The following is a 19,371-nucleotide window of genomic DNA, read 5'->3' on the forward strand; positions in this document are numbered from 1 at the left end:
GGCGCTGAGCACCTCGAGTCTCGTCGCCGAGAGCACGCAGAAACCAAGCGCAGGCAACAGAAGGAGCGTGCGGCAAACCAGGCTCCCCACCCACCCTTTCCTTCAACGACTGTCTGTTCCACCTGTGGCAGGGACTGCAATTCCCGTATTGGACTGTTCAGTCATCTAAGAAGTGACTGAGTGGAAGCAAGTCTTCCTCGATTTCGAGGGACTGCCTATGATGATGATGAGATTTATTTCCACTGGAACAGAGACTGCAAAGAGAAGATTTAATGAAGGGTTTTTTAAATTACGAAGGGTTTGTTAGGGTGAATAATAAAAGGCTTATTCACCCTATCATCTGGCTGGGGAAATCAGTGATGAGGAACTTCAATTAACGTCTTATCCGAAAGGGTTGGTTCAAGTGTACATAAGCTACTTAGAGAGTGAGGGGAAGAGTTGGGAGAAATTCCTTGACAGAGTTAAGAGTATAGAATGCTTTCCCGCAGGGAGTAGTTGAGGCAAAGATCAGCGCATCTTTTAAAGGAAGAGGAGATAAATCTGTACAGCAGATTAAAACACCAGGCAACGGGGAGACAGCAGGACAATGGGATTAGTTTTTAGATTGCTCCATAAACTTCCATGGTTGCAGAACAAGAGGACATGAACACTTGTATTTTAATTGCGTGTGACCTTTTCCCACTACATCAATATCAATGGTTATAACCAGTCACAACTTACATTTCTGTAACAGTCTTCATATATAGACACCTTCAAGCGCTTCACAGAAGAAAAAAAGGAGAAACAGAAAAGTTAGTGTGCAAGACCGAAAGCGCGATCGAAGAGTGGATTTTTATCAGGAAGAAGTGATGCTGAGTCGGGGGTGATTTACAGAAGGCGTGTCAGAGCAGTACAATGACATTCCCAAATGGGATTGTGCCTGGAGAGAGTACTTTGAGTTGTGTAACAAAAAGGTGAATTGCAGGTCTGTCACTAAAGTTGCTAATGGTTACAGAAGCAATTTGAAATGATGATATAAGAGCATCATAAAAGTGACTTTCCTTTTTGGTACCGAGTGACAACAAAGATCATAACTGATGGGACGAGGGGAAGGAAGGTGATAGCTCCATAAACTCAATCTTCATAAACGAGTTTATAATTTCATAATCTTTCCCCAATTGTCAGGTTACAGTCTAAATGCGCGCACACACACACACTCAAAATTTTCTCTCCGGAGAAAATGATGCTTTACCTGAAAATGCATTTTTAAACTAAATTAGACTTTCACTGAGATATGGATCCACAATTGCTAGTCACCCTCCAATAACAGATCTAAGTGAAAATGTGTCAGCTCAGTGAGTGCCAGCTAGCGTCAACCCCATTCTCCATCTCCCTAGCTGGTCTACCCTCATGCTGGAATGCAAGGCAACAATGAGGTCCCAACAGCAAAACATATGCATGAATATTTAATCCTCGTAATGCAATGTGTTGGATGGAAAGAGCGAGCTTTGTTAAAAAAACAAAGGAACTTGCATTTAAACAGTTCCCACTCTCAATTCTACACTTCCTTCCAAAATGAGGCCTCGCAATTCACATTAACAATCGTCTCCCTCCCATGCCAAAAAGCTAGTCATCCTGGTCAAATTTTCATCCATATTGCTTTGAAAAACACAAGCTGTCCTCGGCAGCTACTCTCCATTACTTCAAAATATATGCATTAGCTGTGGCTCAGTGGTAGCACTCTTGCCTCAGAGTCAGAAGGTCGCAAGTTCAAGCCCCATTTCAGAGATCTAGGCTGACACTTCAGCGCAGTACTGATTACTTTTATGAGACATTAAATCGAGGCCCCATCAATCCTCTCAAGTGGATATTAAAAAATCGCATGGCGTTATTTCAGGTAAGAGCAGGGGAGTTCTCCCCTGTATCCTGACCAATATTTATCCCTCAACCAACATCACAAAAACAAATTATCTGGCGATTACCTCATTGCTGTTTGCGGGACCTTGCTGTGCGTACATTGGCTGCCACGTGTCCTACATTACAGCATTGACTACATTTCAAAAGGACCTCATTGGCTGCAAAGCGCTTGCGACATCCTGAGGTCATGAAAGGAGCTGTATAAATGCAAGTTCTTTTTTTCTTTCCCATAGGGAGTTGTCGGTGTCTGTTTATTGTGAACCAACTTCTTTTACTCCACATTGAATCTTCACAATGGTAAAGAATGGGAGGAGATGGTTCAGGTATCGAGGAGACACATTCCCATGAGGGGGGAAGCTAGAGTTCCCTGGATGACTAAAGATATAGAGGTTAAAATGGAACAGAACAAGGCGACTTATGACAACTGAAAAGGTTCATAATACAGAAGAGAACCAAGATGAATATCGAAAGTACGGAGGCTATCTAAAAAAGGAAATAAGAGGGGCAAAGAGAGAATATGAGAATAGATTAGTGGCTAACATAAAAGGGAATCAAAAGTCTTTTACAAACACATAAATAGTAAAATGGTAGTCAAAGGAAGGGGGGGGGGGGTATGATTAGGGACCCACAAGGAGTTTTCTTGTGGAGGCAAAGGGCATGGCTGAGGTACATAGCGCTCAAATTTGGCCCACCCCTTTTTTCGGCACACTTACCGGAGATGTGCCGCTTTTCTCCGTTGATAAGTGCGCTTTTTAAAAAAAAAAAATCGCTCTCCGCTTTGGCCGCTGTCCAGCCTCTCCTCGGTCTTCGCGCAGCGTGGCCAGTCGGGTCGGGGGTGGAGCCAGCGTCCTGCACTGAAAACAGAAACAGTGCCGGGACGTCTGCACATGCGCAGTGGAGTGTCCGCACATGTGCAGTGGCTCCTCGCCCCCAGCCTCTCTCTGTGTGTGATGCAGCTGCTGTGTATGTGTGTGTGGGACCCGATTCCCGCCCCTATCCCTGGTCGAGTGGCCTCCCGGTGCGATTGACCTCAGGTTTGAAATTTTATGCACTGTAGCTATTTTTGAACTTTCTTAATGGCTTGGCATTTTCCTGGACTTCTGGATATTTTGAAAAAATTACGTAATTATGTTTTGTCTCTTGTGAATAGTGGTGACCATTTGTCAAGCCTATTCACCTGGTGCTATTGTGAAATAAGAACATAAGTGACGGAGGAACACAGAGAATATCTTATTTATTGAAGTAGACTTTATTTAGATAATATGGGCTCAATTTTGGCCCAGTATAATCATTGCAAACAAACAGTTGTTTAAATTAGTTGTGAGATGAGGGCAATTTAATTCAACTATCTTTTACTTCTTTTATTTTTGTAGTTTAAACTTCCATGAATGCTTCTGTTGTATAGTAAATTAACTTTGCAAAGTTTGTCATATGATGTCCTGTATAGCTGTTTGATCCTATTCACGTTCTTTAGTCGTCATTAAGTTCTGCTGGCCTCCGATGTACCTACCTGCGCTGATTTCTTAACTCTCCGCAAGGGTTTTCTGAATTAGCCACATACGCTGGCCTAAGTAGATTTGGAGTAACTATTAGCTGGCTAAAGTGGCCTAAATGGCCCAAACTGGCCCAGATGGCTGGTAACACCCCCTTTTGAGAAAAACTAAGCTAAACTAAAAAAAATCAGAACTAACTCACTTACAATGGCGCAAATTGAATGTGCAAAATGGGGATTTTTAAGATACTCCAGAAAAATCAAGTTGCTCCAAAAAAAACGGAGCAACTCCTGACCAATTTTGAGCCCTTAGTGAGTACTTTGCCTCTGTCTTAACTAGACAAAAGAATGCATCCTATGCAGCACTAAAGGAGGAGGCAGTAGCGATATTGGATAAGATAAAAATAAAGAGGGTGTACTTAAAAGGGTGGCAGTCCTCAAAAGTAGAAAAATGACCCAGTCTGGATCAGATGCATCCAAGGTTCTTCAGAGAAGTAAGGGTGAAAATTGTGACTCTGATCACAATCTTCCAATCCTCCTTGGATATAGGGGTGGTGCCAGAGGACTGAAAGATTGTATAAGTTACAGCCCTGTTTAAAAGAAAGGAAGAGGGCTAAATGCAGCAATTACAGGTCAGTAAGCCCATCAGTGTGGAGAAACTTTTAGAGATAATGGGCTCAAAATTGGCCCACCCCTTTTTCCGGTGCACTCACCAGAGATGCGCCGACTTTGTGGGCTGAAAAGGGTGCTGAAAATATGTCCCCCGATTCTGGCCGCTGTGTTGCCTCTCCCGGGGCTTGGCGCAGCGTGGCCAGTTGATTGGGAGGCGGAGCCAGGGCCCTGCGCGAGAAACAGTGCCAGCAGCTCTCCACACGCGCATTGGAGTGTGCACGCCTGTGCAGTAGCTCCTCACCCCCAGCGTGTCCTGCAGCTTGTGTGGGAGGGACCCGATGCTCGCCGCCCCTATCCCTGGCCGAGTGGTCTCACGCGTCGGCCGAGGCTGTGGAATGCACTGAGGCTGATCCCGATGTTTACAAGTGTGAGGGTTGTGAAGCCGGGTGCTTTCTTCAAGGTCGAGTCAGATATGAAAAACAATGCCAGAAAAGTGTTTCAAATGAAGACTGTGTCAACATTCCTTAATTCTTTAAACAAAAAGTGCCAGGCAAGACATCCTTAAGCTAGCTTTAGATAACCTGAGCAGGAACAGGAGTGGGGTCAGACAGAGAGGATTCTTTGGGAGGGATTGGAGCTGGGGCTGAGATGGGGCACCCTGGGACTGGAATCTGGATTTACTTCTGTTGCACCTGCTGGCCTGTTGACTTCCCGGGCCGAGTTTTGATAGGAAGGTAGAACTTAGTTTTATTTTTTATTTCTTCTTGAATGTTTTTATGTCTTCTTGAATGCTTACTACTTGTTATGCTTTGTTTAGTGCTTTGCAAGGTCCTCTCCGCTTCCCTTCCCATCTCTGGCCGAATGGTCTCCGATGTACCTACCTGCGCTGATTTCTTAACTCTCTGCGAGGGTTTTGTGCACAGCCACAAGTGGCCACATAGACTGTCCTAAGTTAGTTTATTTGGAGCAACTATTAGCTGTCCAAAGTGGCCTAAATGGCCAAAACGAGCTGGTAATGCCCCCTTTTGAAAAAAAAATGAAACAAAAAAAATCCTGACTCACTTACACTGGCGCAAATTGAATGTGCAAAATGGAGAATTTTAAGACACTCCAGAAAAAATCAAGTTGCTCCAAAAAAACAGAGCTACTCCTGGGCAATTTTGAGCCCAATAATTCAGGACAGAATTAATTGTCGCATTTGGAAAAGTACAGGTAAATTGTGTTTGACTAACTTGATCAAGTTCTTTGAGGAAGTAACGGAGTTGGTTGATGTTAGTGCAGGTGATGTTGCATATAGGGACTTTCAAAAGGTGTTTGAAAATGTACCACATAATAGATTTGTTAGCAAAATTAAAGCCCATGGGATTAAAGGGACAATGACAGCATGGATACAAAATTGGCTAAGAAAGAAGAGAACAGTGATAAACGGTTCCTTTTCAGACTGGAGGCAGGTATACAGTGGTGTCCCCCAGGGTTTGCTATTAGGAACACTACTCTTTTTGATATATATTAATGACCTGGAGTTGGGTATACAGGACATCATTTCAAAGTTTGCAGATGATACAAAACTCAAATATATTAAACAATGAGGAGAATAGTAACAGACTTCAGGAGCACATCGACAGACTGGTAAAATGGGAAGGCACATGATAGATGTAATGTGAAGAGATATATTTTGGTAGGTAGAATGAGGAGAGGCAATATGAACGAAATCGTACAATTTTAACGTGGATGCAGGAGCAGAGAGACCTGGCGCTGTTTGTACACAAATCTTTGAAAGTAGCAGAGCAAGTTGTGAAGGCTATTAAAAAATCTCCTGGGATCCTTGGCTTTATAAATAGAGGCATCTGGGCTGGATTTTCAGCTTTGCTCATTTAGAAACATAGAAGCATAGAAAATAGGTGCAGGAGTAGGCCATTCGGCCCTTCGAGCCTGCATCACCATTCGATAAGATCATGACTGATCATTCACCTCAGTACCCCTTTACCCCTTGATCCCCTTAGCTTTAAGAGCCGTATCGAACTTCCTCTTGAATATATCCAATGAACTGACATCAAGAACTCTCTGCAGCAGGGAATTCCACAGGTTAATAACTCTGAGTGAAGAAGTTTCTCCTCATCTCAGTCCTAAATGGCCTACCCCTTATCCTAAGATTGTGTCCACTGGCTCTGGACTTCCCCAACATCGGGAAAATTCTACCCGCATCGAACCTGTCCCGTCCCGTCAGAATCTTATATGTTTCTATGAGATCCCCTCTCATCCTTCTAAGCTCCAATGTACAAAGGCCCAGTTGATCCGGTCTCTCCTCATTTTTCAGTCCAGCCATCCCGGGAATCAGCCTGGTGAACCTCCGCTGCACTCCCTCAATAGCAAGAATGTCCTTCCTCAGATTAGGAGACCAAAACTGAACACAATATTCCAGGTGAGGCCTCACCAAGGCCCTGTACAACTGCAGTAAGATCTCCCTGCTCCTATACTCAAATCCCCTAGCTATGAAGGCCAACATACTATTTGCCTCCTTCACCGCCTGCTGTACCTGTATGCCAACTTTCAATGACTGATGAACTATGACACCCAGGTCTCATTGCACCTCACCTTTTCCTAATCTGCCGCCATTCAGATAATATTCTGTCTTCACGTTTTTGCCCCCAAAGTGGATAACCTCACATTTATCCACATTATACTGCATCTGCCACGCATTTATCCACTCACCTAACCTGTCCAAGTCACCCTGCAGCCTCTTAGCGTCCCCCTCACAGCTCTCACAGCCACCCAGTTTAGTGTCATCTGCAAACTTGGAGATATCACACTCAATTACTTCATCCAAATCATTGATGTATATTGTAAAGAGCTGAGGTCCCAGCACTGAGCCCTGCAGCACTCCACTAGTCACTGCCTGCCATTCTGAAAAGGACCCGTTTATCCCGACTCTCTGCTTCCTGTCTGCCAACCAGTTGTCTATCCACGTCAGTATATTACCCCCAATACCTTGTGCTTTGATTTTGCACACCAATCTCTTGTGTGGGACCTTGTCAAAAGCCTTTTGAAAGTCCAAATACACCACGTCCACTGGTTCTCCCTTATCCGCTCTACTAGTTACATCCTCAGAAAATTACAGAAGATTTGTCAAGCATGATTTCCCTTTCATAAATCCATGCTGACTTGTACCAATCCTGTCACTGCTTTCCAAATGCGCTGCTATTTCATCCTTAATAATTGATTCCAACAGTTTCCCCACTACTGACGTCAGACTAACCGGTCTATAATTACCTTCTTTCTCTCTCCCTCCCTTTTTAAAAAGTGGTGTTACATTAGCTACCCTCCAGTCCAGAGGAACTGATCCAGAGTTGATAGACTGTAGGAAAATGATCACCAATGCATCCACTATTTCTAGGGCCACTTCCTTAAGTACTCTGGGATGCAGACTATCAGGCCCCAGGGATTTATCGGCCTTCAATCCCATCAATTTCCCTAACACAATTTCCCGCCTAATAACGATATCCTTCAGTTCCTCCTTCTCACTAGACCCTCGGTCCTCTAGTACTTTTGGAAGGTTATTTGTGTCTTCCTTCGTGAAGACAGAACCAAAGTATTTGTTCAATTGGTCTGCCATTTCTTTGTTCCCCATTATAAATTCACCTGATTCTGACTGCATGGGACCTACATTTGTCTTCACTAATCTTTTCTCTTCACATATCTATAGAAGCTTTTGCAGTCAGTTTTTAATGTTCCTGGCAAGCTTCTTCTCATACTCTATTTTCCCCCTCTTAATTAAACCCTTTGTCCTCCTCTGCTGAATTCTAAATTTCTCCCTGTCCTCAGGTTTGCTGCTTTTTCTGGCCAATTTATATGCCTCTTCTTTGGATTTAACACTATCCTAATTTCCCTTGTTAGCCACGGTTGAGCCACCTTCCCCATTTAATTTTTACTCCAGACAGGGATGTACAATTGCTGAAGTTCATCCATATGATCTTTAAATGTTTGCCATTGCCTATCCATCGTCAATCCTTTAAGTATCATTTGCCAGTCTATTCTAGCCAATTCACGCCTCAAACCATCGAAGTTACCTTTCCTAAGTTCAGGATCCTAGTTTCTGAATTAACTGTGTCACTCTCCATCTTAATAAAGAATTCTACCATGTTATGGTCACTCTCCCCCAAGGGGCCTCGCACAACAAGATTGCTAATTAGTCCTTTCTCATTACACATCACCCAGTCTAGAATGGCCAGCTCCCTAGTTGGTTCCTCGACATATTAGTCTAGAAAACCATCCCTAAAACACTCCAGGAAATCCTCCTCCACTGCATTGCTACCAGTTTGGTTAGCCCAATCAATATGTAGATTAAAGTCGCCCATGATAACTGCTGTACCTTTATTGCATGCATCCCCAATTTCTTGTTTGCTGCTGTCCCCAACCTCACTACTACTGTTTGTTGGTCTGTACACAACTCCCACTATCGTTTTCTGCCTTTTGGTATTCCGTAGCTCCACCCATACTGATTCCGCATCATCCAACCTAATGTCTTTTCTTACTATTGCAGTAATTTTCTCTTTAACCAGCAATGCCACCCTGCCTCCTTTTCCTTCCTAAATGTTGAATACCCCTGGATGTTGAGTTCCCAGCCTTGGTCACCCTGGAGCCATGTCTCCGTGATGCCAATTATATCATACCTGTTAACTGTTATCTGTGCAGTTAATTCGACCACCTTATTCCGAATACTCCTCGCATTGAGGCACAGAGCCTTCAGGCTTGTCTTTCTAACACACTTTGTACCTTTAGAATTTTGCTGTAATTTGGGGCGGTAAAGTTTGCGCCCAGGAACAGTTTGCACCTCAGTCAGCATAATTGGCCAGCTGGGCCTGGAGTGTGGTGCAGAGCGCTAAGGGAGGTGTTGCATACCTCTCTTAGGGCGCTAGGCCGGCAGAGCATGCGAAAATCCTGAGCTAAACAGGCAGCGCTCTGTAAGAGGTCTGAAGAGAAAGAAAAACCTGGAAAAAAAAACCCCACCAAAAACATTCCCAATACACAGCATACGCCATAACAAAATAAATCGCAAAAAAAAAACAATCACACCTACCTGAGGTCGATATTATTTATCTCACTGCAGCCGGTACAGCTCGGACCACCTGTTTGCACAGGCGGTCACAGCGACGGGTCGGGTGGGACTCAAAAATCGAGCCAGTGTCACAACTGGGGCGTTGCACGCAGGCTTGCCTTTTCCTGGCGGTAATGTTCCGCGTCCCGCCGAAACCAGCCCCGAAAACTCTGGCGGGGCGCTGGAAGCTGACCGCCCGCCCAGAAGATCTCACCGCCGCCATTGCCACCCCTCCGGGGTGAAAACAGAAGTGGGCAGGACTGGAAAATCCAGCCCATAGATTACAAATGCTAAACTTTTATCAAACACTGGCTAGGCACCAGCTGGAGTATTGTGTTTAATTCTGGGCACCACACTTTAGGAAGGATGTCAAGGCTTTAGAGAGGGTGCTGAAGAGATTTACTCGAATGGTACCAGGAATGAGGGGTTTCAGTTATGTGGAGATATTGGAGAAGCTGGGCATGTTCTCCTTAGAGCAGAGACGATGGAGAAGATTTTGATAGAGGTGTTCAAAATTATGAATGGTTTCAATCAAGTAAATAAGAAAAAACTATTTCCAGTGACAGAAGGGTCATAACCAGAGGGCACAGAATGAAGATGATTGGCAAAAGAACCAGAGGCAACAGGAGGAAACATTTTTTTTTTTTTTTTTTTTTTTTTTTTTTTACACAGCACGTTGTTGTGATACTACCTGAAAGGGTAGTGGAAGCAGATTCAATAAGTAACATTCAAAAGAGAATTGGATAAATACTTGAAGTCAAATAATTTACAGGGCTATGGGGAAAGAGCAGGTAAGTGGGATTAATTGGAAAGCTCTACCAGGGAGCTGGCACAGGCAGGATGGGCCAAATGGCCTCCTTCTGTGCTGTGTAATTCTATGAATTTAAACACCAGGCAACACAATTTTAAAATTAAAGTTAGAAATATGAGGTGATGTTCAACACATCTTTTTCTACAGAAAGGGTAATCAACTTGTGGAATAAGTTGCTATAGGAAGGCTGTTGAAGCAAACAGAATACAAGTTCAAGAGGTGACTTATAGTCTGGAGGGAGTCGGGATCGAATGATGCAATAAGGCAGTGGATCGGTGGGGTTTACCTATATAAAATGGATAGGCATGTTTGAGTCTAAGGGCTTTTTCTGTCTCTAAATATTCTCACATGTTCCTAGTTTCATAACTTCTTATTCAGAAGTGCCATTGTATTGTCGCAACACTTCTTCACACAAGCACTGTGACCATGGCCCTCAAGAACTGAAATTTTCCCTACCTGCACTCCATATGGAGCCACCCATGCCGGGGTTCTCTGAAACAGGAGAGTCCTCTGGTCTGAAGAGTCCCAACAGGTCCTCTTTGAATTGCACTTTTTTGGAATATTGTATCTCTACAATGGAAACAACATCAGTCATCCTTGCAGACTGCAGGGTAAAGGAGATATCGGGCTTCCCAATGAACCTCTGGCGGACAACTATCTCATAAGGGCTCTGCACTTTAACGTCGTCGACCTCCCCCCGTTGGTACTTGTGCACAAGCTGCGAGTTTGAATCACTGATTTCCAGCCCTGAGCAAAGGAGGGCGAGTGTGCCCTGTTTGAGGTTGGGGTCCGAACCCTGGGAGTAAAGGACAGGGACCTTTAATATCAAGCCTTCCTTCCCGAAAGCTGTCGAGGCCGAGGGCGGGGATTCCGGCTGATTCTTCGCTTCCTGTTGAGCCTTTCGGAGGCGACTGCTGAACGGCCACCACGGCGGAGACTCCAGCTCAGTTAGCAGCCTGTCACGAAGAAATTAAAGAAAGATACTTCACTGATCATCTTATAACAGAAGTTTTGAATCACAGAGCTCTTACAGAGGCATGGAGGGTCAAAGAAAAGGTTTAAGCCTCGTCAACCAGGTCAACCTTAGCAGAATGTCTCAAGCAATGTTCATTAACTCAACTAAAATGCTCAATAAATTTAGAAATTAAGCGTAGATCTTCTGATCCTCCATCCCCAGGTAAAGACGCAACAAACTCCTGACAGCAATATTTTAGGGCAAGTATTAAGCAATTAATTTTAACCTAGTGGCTATGGTACTAAAGTAGCATCAAGTGGTCACAAGTTCAAAAGTCACCATGGCAAGTTGTGAAATTGAATTCAATAAATCTGTGGGTTTGCACCAAAAGATAACTGTGGGAGGCTGACGGTTTGTTGTAAACGCCCAACTGGATCCCGAACGTCCTTCATGTAAGGTAACCTGCTACGTCTACCTGGTCTGGGCCTACATGTGGCTCCAGTCCAACCTAATGTGGTTAATTCCTTATTGCGGTTCGATACAGATTGCTCAGTCACTTCAGAGTCAACCACATTTGTGTGGAACTGAAGTCACATATAGACCAAACCGGGTAAGGATGGCAGGTATCCTTCCCTAAAAGGACATTGGTGAACCAGTTCTGTTTTTACAACAATCCAACAGTTTCAGGTCACTTTTACTGGTGCCAGCTTTTTACATCCAGAATTAATTTTTTTTCTAAACTGTATTCAAATTCTCCAACACCCATGGTGGGATTTGAACTCTCAGGATTAATAACCCAATAACATAACCATTACCACTTATGTACCTGGAACAAAAATATGGAAAACAAATCCAAATGGTTTGACTATTGGGAAATAAATATTGGAATAAAACTACAAATAGATGAGGCCTTTATAGACCTCCCCACGCTCGGTGAGGCGAGTGTGGGGAGGTCTATAAAGCCCAACATCGGCGGGAGGGGGCAGTGCGAGCAGTGTCGTTGAGGCGAGCGTGGGAAGGCTGATAAAGGCCCAACGTCGGCGGGAGGGGGCAGTGTGAGCAGCGTCGGAGAGGCCAGCTTGTGCAGCTGCAGCAGGGAGACAAAAAAGTAGAAATTGAAAGGTGACGTCACAGCCAAGGAGATAAGTGATTGGTAAGCAGTAAGTAACCTTCAGCATTGTTGTTGCCAATTTAAGTTTATCTAGGGGTTAAGTCATGGCAGGAAAGTTCGGACACGTGTTATGCTCCTCCTGTACCATGTGGGAACTCAGGGACGCTTCCGGTGTCCCTGACGACTACGTGTGCGGGAAGTGTATCCGCCTCCAGCTCCTGACGGTCTGCATTACGGAACTGGAACTACGGGTGGATTCACTCTGGAGCATGCACGATGCTGAGAATGATGTGATTAGCACATTTAGTGAGTTGGTCTTACCGCAGGTAAAGGGTACACAGCCAAATAGGGAATGGAAGACCAGCAGGAAGAGCAGTGCAAGGAAGGTAGTGCAGGGGTCCCCCTGTGGTCATCCCCCTGCAAAACAGATACACCGTTTTGAGTACTGTTGAGGGGGATGACTCATCAGGGGAGGGCAGCAGCAGCCAAGTTCATGGCACTGTGGCTGGCTCTGCTGCACAGGAGGGCAGGAAAAAGAGTGGGAGAGCTATAGTGATAGGGGATTCAATTGTAAGGGGAATAGATAGGCGTTTCTGCGGCCGCAACTGAAACTCCAGGATGGTATGTTGCCTCCCTGGTGCAAGGGTCAAGGATGTCTCGGAGCGGGTGCAGGACATTCTGAAAAGGGAGGGTGAACAGCCAGTTGTCGTGGTGCATATAGGTACCAACGATATCTGTAAAAAATGGGATGAGGTCCTACGAGACGAATTTAGGGAGCTAGCATTTAAATTAAAAAGTAGGACCTCAAAAGTAGTAATCTCAGGATTGTTACCAGTGCCACGTGCTAGTCAGAGTAGGAATCGCAGGATAGCTCAGAGGAATACGTGGCTTGAGCAGTGATGCAGAAGGGAGGGATTCAAATTCCTGGGGCATTGGAACCGATTCTGGGGGAGGTGGGACCAGTACAAACCAGACGGTCTGCACCTGGGCAGGACCGGAACCAATGTCCTAGGGGGAGCGTTTGCTAGTGCTGTTGGGGAGGAGTTAAACTAATATGGCAGGGGGATGGGAACCTATGCAGGGAGACAGAGGGAAATAAAATGGAGTCAGAAGCAAAAGGTAGAAAGGAGAATAGTAAAAGTGGAGGGTAGAGAAACCCAAGGCAAAAAACAAAAAGGGCCACATTACAGCAAAATTCTAAAGGGGCAAAGTGTGTTAAAAAGACAAGCCTGAAGGCTCTGTGCCTCAATGTAAGGAGCATTCGGAATAAGGTGGACGAATTAACTGCACAGATAGCAGTTAACGGGTATGATGTCATTGGCATCACGGAGACATGGCTCCAGAGTGACCAAGGCTGGGAACTCAACATCCAGGGGTATTCAACATTTAATAAGGATAGACAGAAAGGAAAAGGAGGCGGGGTGGCATTGCTGGTTAAAGAGGAAATTAATGCAATAGTAAGGAGGGACATTAAGCCTGGATGATGTGGAATTGGTACGGGTGGAGCTGCGGAATTCCAAAGAGCAGAAACCGCTAGTGGGAGTTGTGTACAGACCACCAAACAGTAGTAGTGAGGTTGGGGACAGCATCAAACAAGAAATAAGGGATGTGTGCAATAAAGGTACAGCAGTTATCATGGGCGACTTTAATCTACATATTGATTGGTCTAACCAAACTGGTAGCAATGCGGTGGAGGAGGATTTCCTGGAATGTATTAGGGATGGTTTTCTAGACCAGTATGTCGAGAAATCAACTAGAGGGCTGGCCATCCTAGACTGGGTGTTGTGTAATGAGAACGGACTAATTAGCAATTTTGTTGTGCGAGGCCCCTTGGGGAAGAGTGACTATAATATGGTAGAATTCTTTATTAAGATGGAGAGTGACACAGTTAATTCAGAAACTAGAGTCCTGAACTTAAGGAAAGGTAACTTCGACAGTATGAGGCGTGAATTGGCTAGAATAGACTGGCAAAGGATACTTAAAAGGTTGACTTCAGCAATTGTACATCCCTGTCTGGAGTAAAAAATAAAACAGGGAAGGTGGCTCAACCATGGCCACAAGGGAAATTAAGGATAGTGTTAAAGCCAAGGAAGAGGCATATAATTTGGCTAGAAAAAGCAACAAACCTGAGGACCGAGAGAAATTTAGAATTCAACAGAGGAAGACTAAGGGTTTAATTAAGAGGGGGAAAATAGAGTACGAGAGGAAGCTTGCAGGGAACATAAAAGCTGATGTAAAAGCTTCTATAAATATGTGAAGAGAAAAAGATTAGTAAAAGACAAACGTAGGTCCCTTGCAGTCGGATTCGGGTGAATTTATAATGGGGAATAAAGAAATGGCAGACCAATTGAATAAATACTTTGGTTCTTTCTTCACGAAGGAAGACACAAATAACCTTCCGATTGTACTAGGGGATAGTAGGTCTAGTGAGAAGGAGGAACTGAAGAATATCCTTATTAGGCAGGAAATTGTGTTAGGGAAACTGATGGGATTGAAGGCCGAAAAATCCCCGGGGCCTGATAGTCTGCATCCCAGAGTGCTTAAGGAAGTGGCCCTAGAAATAGTGGATGCATTGGTGATCATTTTCTAACAGTCTATCGACTCTGGATCAGTTCCTATAGACTGGAGGGTAGCTAATGTAAACACCACTTTTTAAAAAGGGAGGGAGAGATAAAGTGAGTAATTATAGACCAGTTAGCCTGACATCAGTAGTGGGGAAAATGTTGGAATCAATCATTAAGGATGAAATAGCAGCACGTTTGGATAGCAGTGACAGGATCGGACCAAGTCAGCATGGATTTATAAAAGGAAAATCATGCTTGACAAATCTTCTGAATTTTGTGAGGATGTAACTAGCAGAGTGGACAAGGGAGAACCAGTGGACGTGATGTATTTGGACTTTCATCAGGCTTTTGACAAGGTCCCGCACAAGAGATTGGTGTGCAAAATCAAAGCGCATGGTATTGGAGGTAATATACTGGTTGGCAGACAGGAAGCAGAGAGTAGGGATAAACGGGTCCTTTTCAGAATGGCAGACAGTGACTAGTGGAGTGCCGCAGGGCTCAGTGCTGGGACCCCAGCTCTTTACAATATACATTAACGATTTAGATGAAGGAATTGAGTGTAATATCTCCAAGTTTGCGGATGACACTAAACTGGGTGGCGGTGTGAGCTGTGAGGAGGACGCCAAGAGGCTGCAGGGTGACTTGGACAGGTTAGGTGAGTGGGCAAATGCATGGCAGATGCAGTATAATGTGGATAAATGTGAGGTTATCCATTTTGGGGACAAAAACACAAAAGCAGATTATCTGGATGGCGGCAGATTAGGAAAAGAGGAGGTGCAACGAGACCTGGGTGTCATGGTTCATCAGTCACTGAAAGTGTGCATGCAGGTACAGCAGGCGGTGAAGGCAGCAAATGGTATGTTGGTCTTCATAGCTAGGGGATTTGAGTATAGGAGCAGAAAAGTCTTACTGCAGTTGTACAGGGCCTTAGTGAGGCCTCTCACCTGGAATAGTGTGTACAGTTTTGGTCTCCTAATCTGAGGAAGGACGTTCTTGCTATTGAGGGAGTGCAGTGAAGGTTCACCAGACTGATTCCGGGGATGGCGGGACTGTCATATGAGAGATTGGATCAACTGGGCCTTTAATCACTGGAGTTTAGAAGGATGAGAGGGGATCTCATAGAAACTTTTAAGATTCTGACGGGACTAGACAGGTTAGATGTGGGAAGAATGTTCCCGATGTTGGGGAAGTCCAGAACCAGGGGACAGGATGAGGGGTAGGCCATTTAGGACTGAGATGAGGAGAAACTTCTTCACTCAGAGGTGTTCTATGGAATTCCCTGCCGCAGAGAGTTGTTGATGCCAGTTCATTGGATATATTCAAGAGGGAGTTAGATATGGCCCTTACGGCTAAGGGGATCAAGGGGTATGGAGAGAAAGCAGGAAAGGGGTACTGAGGGAATGATCAGCCATGATCTTATTGAATGGCGGTGCAGGCTTGAAGGGCCGAATGGCCTACTCCTACACCTATTTTCTATGTTTCTAGGTTTCTATTTCTTTTGAAAACTATTAAATAAAATTAGAATAAATCTCAAGGTGCAGAGACAAAACTAAATCTCATATTTCTAGGCATGAAACACCACTAGCCTGAATAATAACAGAATGCAACATGTTTTGCATCTTCAGGCAAAATGAGAAAGGGAAGGTTAGAAGGAATGCTTTCTGCATTAAACCATCCCCAATAACTTTTTTGTTTTCAAAAAAACTAATCTCTTAACCTACAATTTTTGTAATCTGTTTTTCGGGATCCTTGTGACCTGCCATTTTGGGTCTCTGTTCCCTCCTAATCTGCTGAAGTGACAAGATCTTTGTCCTGACTTTCATGCTGGTTTTGTCTGTGCCTCCTTCAATTCAAGGCCCTGCAGTCACTCAGCACTCCTTCAATGCCATTTAAAAAAAATAATTCTTGGGATGCGGCCGTTGCTGGAAATCACTGGTTGGCCTGACTGAGAGGCTTGTGAGGCCAGTTCAGAGAGCAGTTATGAGTCCACCATATTGGTGTGGGACTGGAGATCACATATAGGCCAGCCATTGTGGGATTTGAAATCACAGCTTCTGGATTACACATTCCGTAAGATAACGACTACACTGCCGTATCCTCGTCGTCCTCTGCTCCATCAGTGGTGTGTTCTCTTTCAATCCCTTCCCTCTGGAACTCCCTTCCTGCTTTCAAAAAACATCCCACTTTTTGACTGCATTTTCTATCCCTTCACCTTTCCCCACCTGATAGATATCCACCTTTTCCATCTGCCCTGTGAAGTGCTCAGACATATTTCTGTACTGTGTGGAGTGCTACAGATATGTATGCGGTTAGCCGAGTACCCCCTAATGTACACTGGACAGGGTCAAAGTTTGTACAGCAACTGCTTCTCACACTTTCCTTTAATTGGCACAGCACTAGCTACACACAAAAAACATATTTAGTCAGGGAAGAGGGGAAAACATCCTGGCATTCAGGGATCACGGAAGTGAAATATTTGTCTCCAAAGATAAATCAAATCCAGATGAACATAGCACTCTGACTGAAGCACAACACACCCCTTCTCATTTCCTTCCATTATATTAATCCCAATGTGACTTCTCACATTTATCTAGATCATGAAACCTGCGTTTGCGAGACTATGATTGAAGAGTGGCTACAGGATGATCAGTTGTTCATTCTCCATTCACAGCTTCTCTGATAATGAAGCAGCCCATGGCAACTTCCAGCAGGAGCTGGACAAAATTCAGGGCCGAGAAATAGCAGCTTACAATTACACCACATAACGTCTGCAAATGACTATCGCCAACAAGAAAAGGTCCAACCATCCCACGGACCTTCAATGGCACTACTATTATGGACTTCCTCGCCATTAACATCCTGCGATGTCACCGCTGACTACAAGCTGAATTGGGCTGGCCTTATCAATCATCATCATGAGCAGTCTCTAAAAGTAAGTTCTCAGGTGACTGAACATTCCAATACGGGAACTACAGTTTCTGTCACAGGTGGGACAGACAGTCGTTGGAGGAAAGGGTGGGTGGGGAGTCTGGTTTACCATATGCTCCTTCCGCTGCCTGCGCTTGACTTCTGCATGCTCTCGGCGACGAGGCTCGAGGTGCTCAGCACCCTCCTGGATGTACTTCCTCCACTTAGGGCGGTCTTTGGCCAGAGACTCTCAGGTGTCGGTGGGGATGTTGCACTTAATCAAGGCGGCTTTGAGGGGGTCCTTGAAACATTTCCTCTGCCCACCTGAGGCTCGTTTGCCATGTAGGAGTTCTAAGTAAAAGTGCTTGCTTTGGGAGTCTTGTGTCAGACATTCAAACAATGTGGCAATAGAGCTGGTTGCATGTGGTCAGTGCTTCAATGCTGGGGATGTTAGCCTAATCGAGAACACTGACATTGGTGCGTCTGTCCTCCCAGGGGATTTGCAGGATCTTGCGGAGACATCGTTGGTGGTATTTCCCCAGCGATTTGAGATGTTGACGATGACTTGGAGTTCAGCCTCTGAATGCGTGCGGATGCAAGCATCATCCACATACTGTAGTTTGACGACAGAGGATGGTGGTACTCTCACAATAAAGGATGAGACTGAGTACTGTGTACAATGAGCAAGTGTGACCTTAGCTCCTTCAATAAGATTCCAGAGTGCAGGTACCTCGTGGGTGGCCTGTTTATATACCGTGCTCCCAAGGGATGCCGGGATCCCTTGGGACTCCAACAAGTAGGCCCTCTGGTGATCGTGTAATACAGGCTACAAGGGGTTAAATACATAACAGATGGGACGATCTTGGATCTGGCCTGGAGGTGACGAAGGTTGAACAGGTTCCCATTGCTTCTATAGTTTAGTTCCACTCCAGCGGGGAGCTTGTTGAGTGTGAGATGGAGCATTGCAGCGAGGAAGATCAAGAAGAGGGTTGGCGCGATGACACAGCCCGGTCTGGAAGTTGATTGGGTCTGTGGTGGATCCATTATACCGCAGCTACAAGTGCATGGCAGAGTCTGGGTACTCTGTGATGAGTGGCTCACCTTCTATCCTTTCAGAGGCTCTCCGTCATCTACAAGGCTCATGTCTGTAATGTGATGGAATACTCACCATTCCCTTGGATGGATGGATACAGATCCAAATACACAAGAAGTTCGATACTATACAGGACAACACAGTCTGCTTGATCAGCATCCATGCTATTAGACTCAATATTCAACCCCTCCACATTTACGCACTCTTCCTGCAATATACTGCAGTTTATGTGACAGCACCTCCCAGCCCGGTCACCTCTACCACAGAGGACAAGAGCACCAATGCCATGGGAACACCATCACCTCCAAGTCACACACCATTCTGACATGGACATATATCGCTGTACTAACACCTTCATGGGAGACCTTCAGCACAAGGACTGCAGTTGTTCAAGGACAAGGCTCACCTCACCTTCACACAACTATGGACGGGCATTAAATCCGACCTCGCCAGCATTGCCCTCATCCCGAAAACAAGTAACATAATATCCAGAGAATTAATTCCGGGAAACTACATCACACTTCACTCCACAGCTCACTTGCTCTCACTCCCAAAACAACGAGTCTCCCAGACTCAAACAAGTCTAGGCTCTTGCCTGCCACTTGCTCCCCAGCTTGTCTCAAATCCATTTTTCCAATCGATCTTCTGCCTCCTCAGTCCAGGAACAACAGCCCAAGAGATATTAGTCGATTTTATATATTCCAGAAAAATATAATATACACAAGGCAAAAAATATTTAATTCCTTTCAGTAAGCCATCACAGTGCAGCTGTCTCCAGGTAAGGCACAGTTACAAACTGAGTCAAACTTGTCCTTCTACAATGCAATCCCTCAAA

General features: G+C 44.9%; 1 protein-coding gene across 3 annotated transcripts in view; it reads right to left on the reverse strand.

The window, feature by feature from the left end:
• snap47 (synaptosome associated protein 47) overlaps positions 1-19,371 on the reverse strand; it is a 61,011-nt gene that overhangs the window by 16,287 nt on the left and 25,353 nt on the right. For all 3 annotated transcript variants that reach the window (XM_070894943.1, XM_070894950.1, XM_070894953.1), the window contains exon 3: positions 10,363-10,862. In XM_070894943.1, the coding sequence (XP_070751044.1) occupies positions 10,363-10,862 (500 nt within the window). The remainder of the gene's footprint in view (positions 1-10,362; positions 10,863-19,371) is intronic.

This window comes from Pristiophorus japonicus, chromosome 1 (genome assembly GCF_044704955.1).
Source record: "Pristiophorus japonicus isolate sPriJap1 chromosome 1, sPriJap1.hap1, whole genome shotgun sequence".
Taxonomy (NCBI): domain Eukaryota; kingdom Metazoa; phylum Chordata; class Chondrichthyes; family Pristiophoridae; genus Pristiophorus; species Pristiophorus japonicus.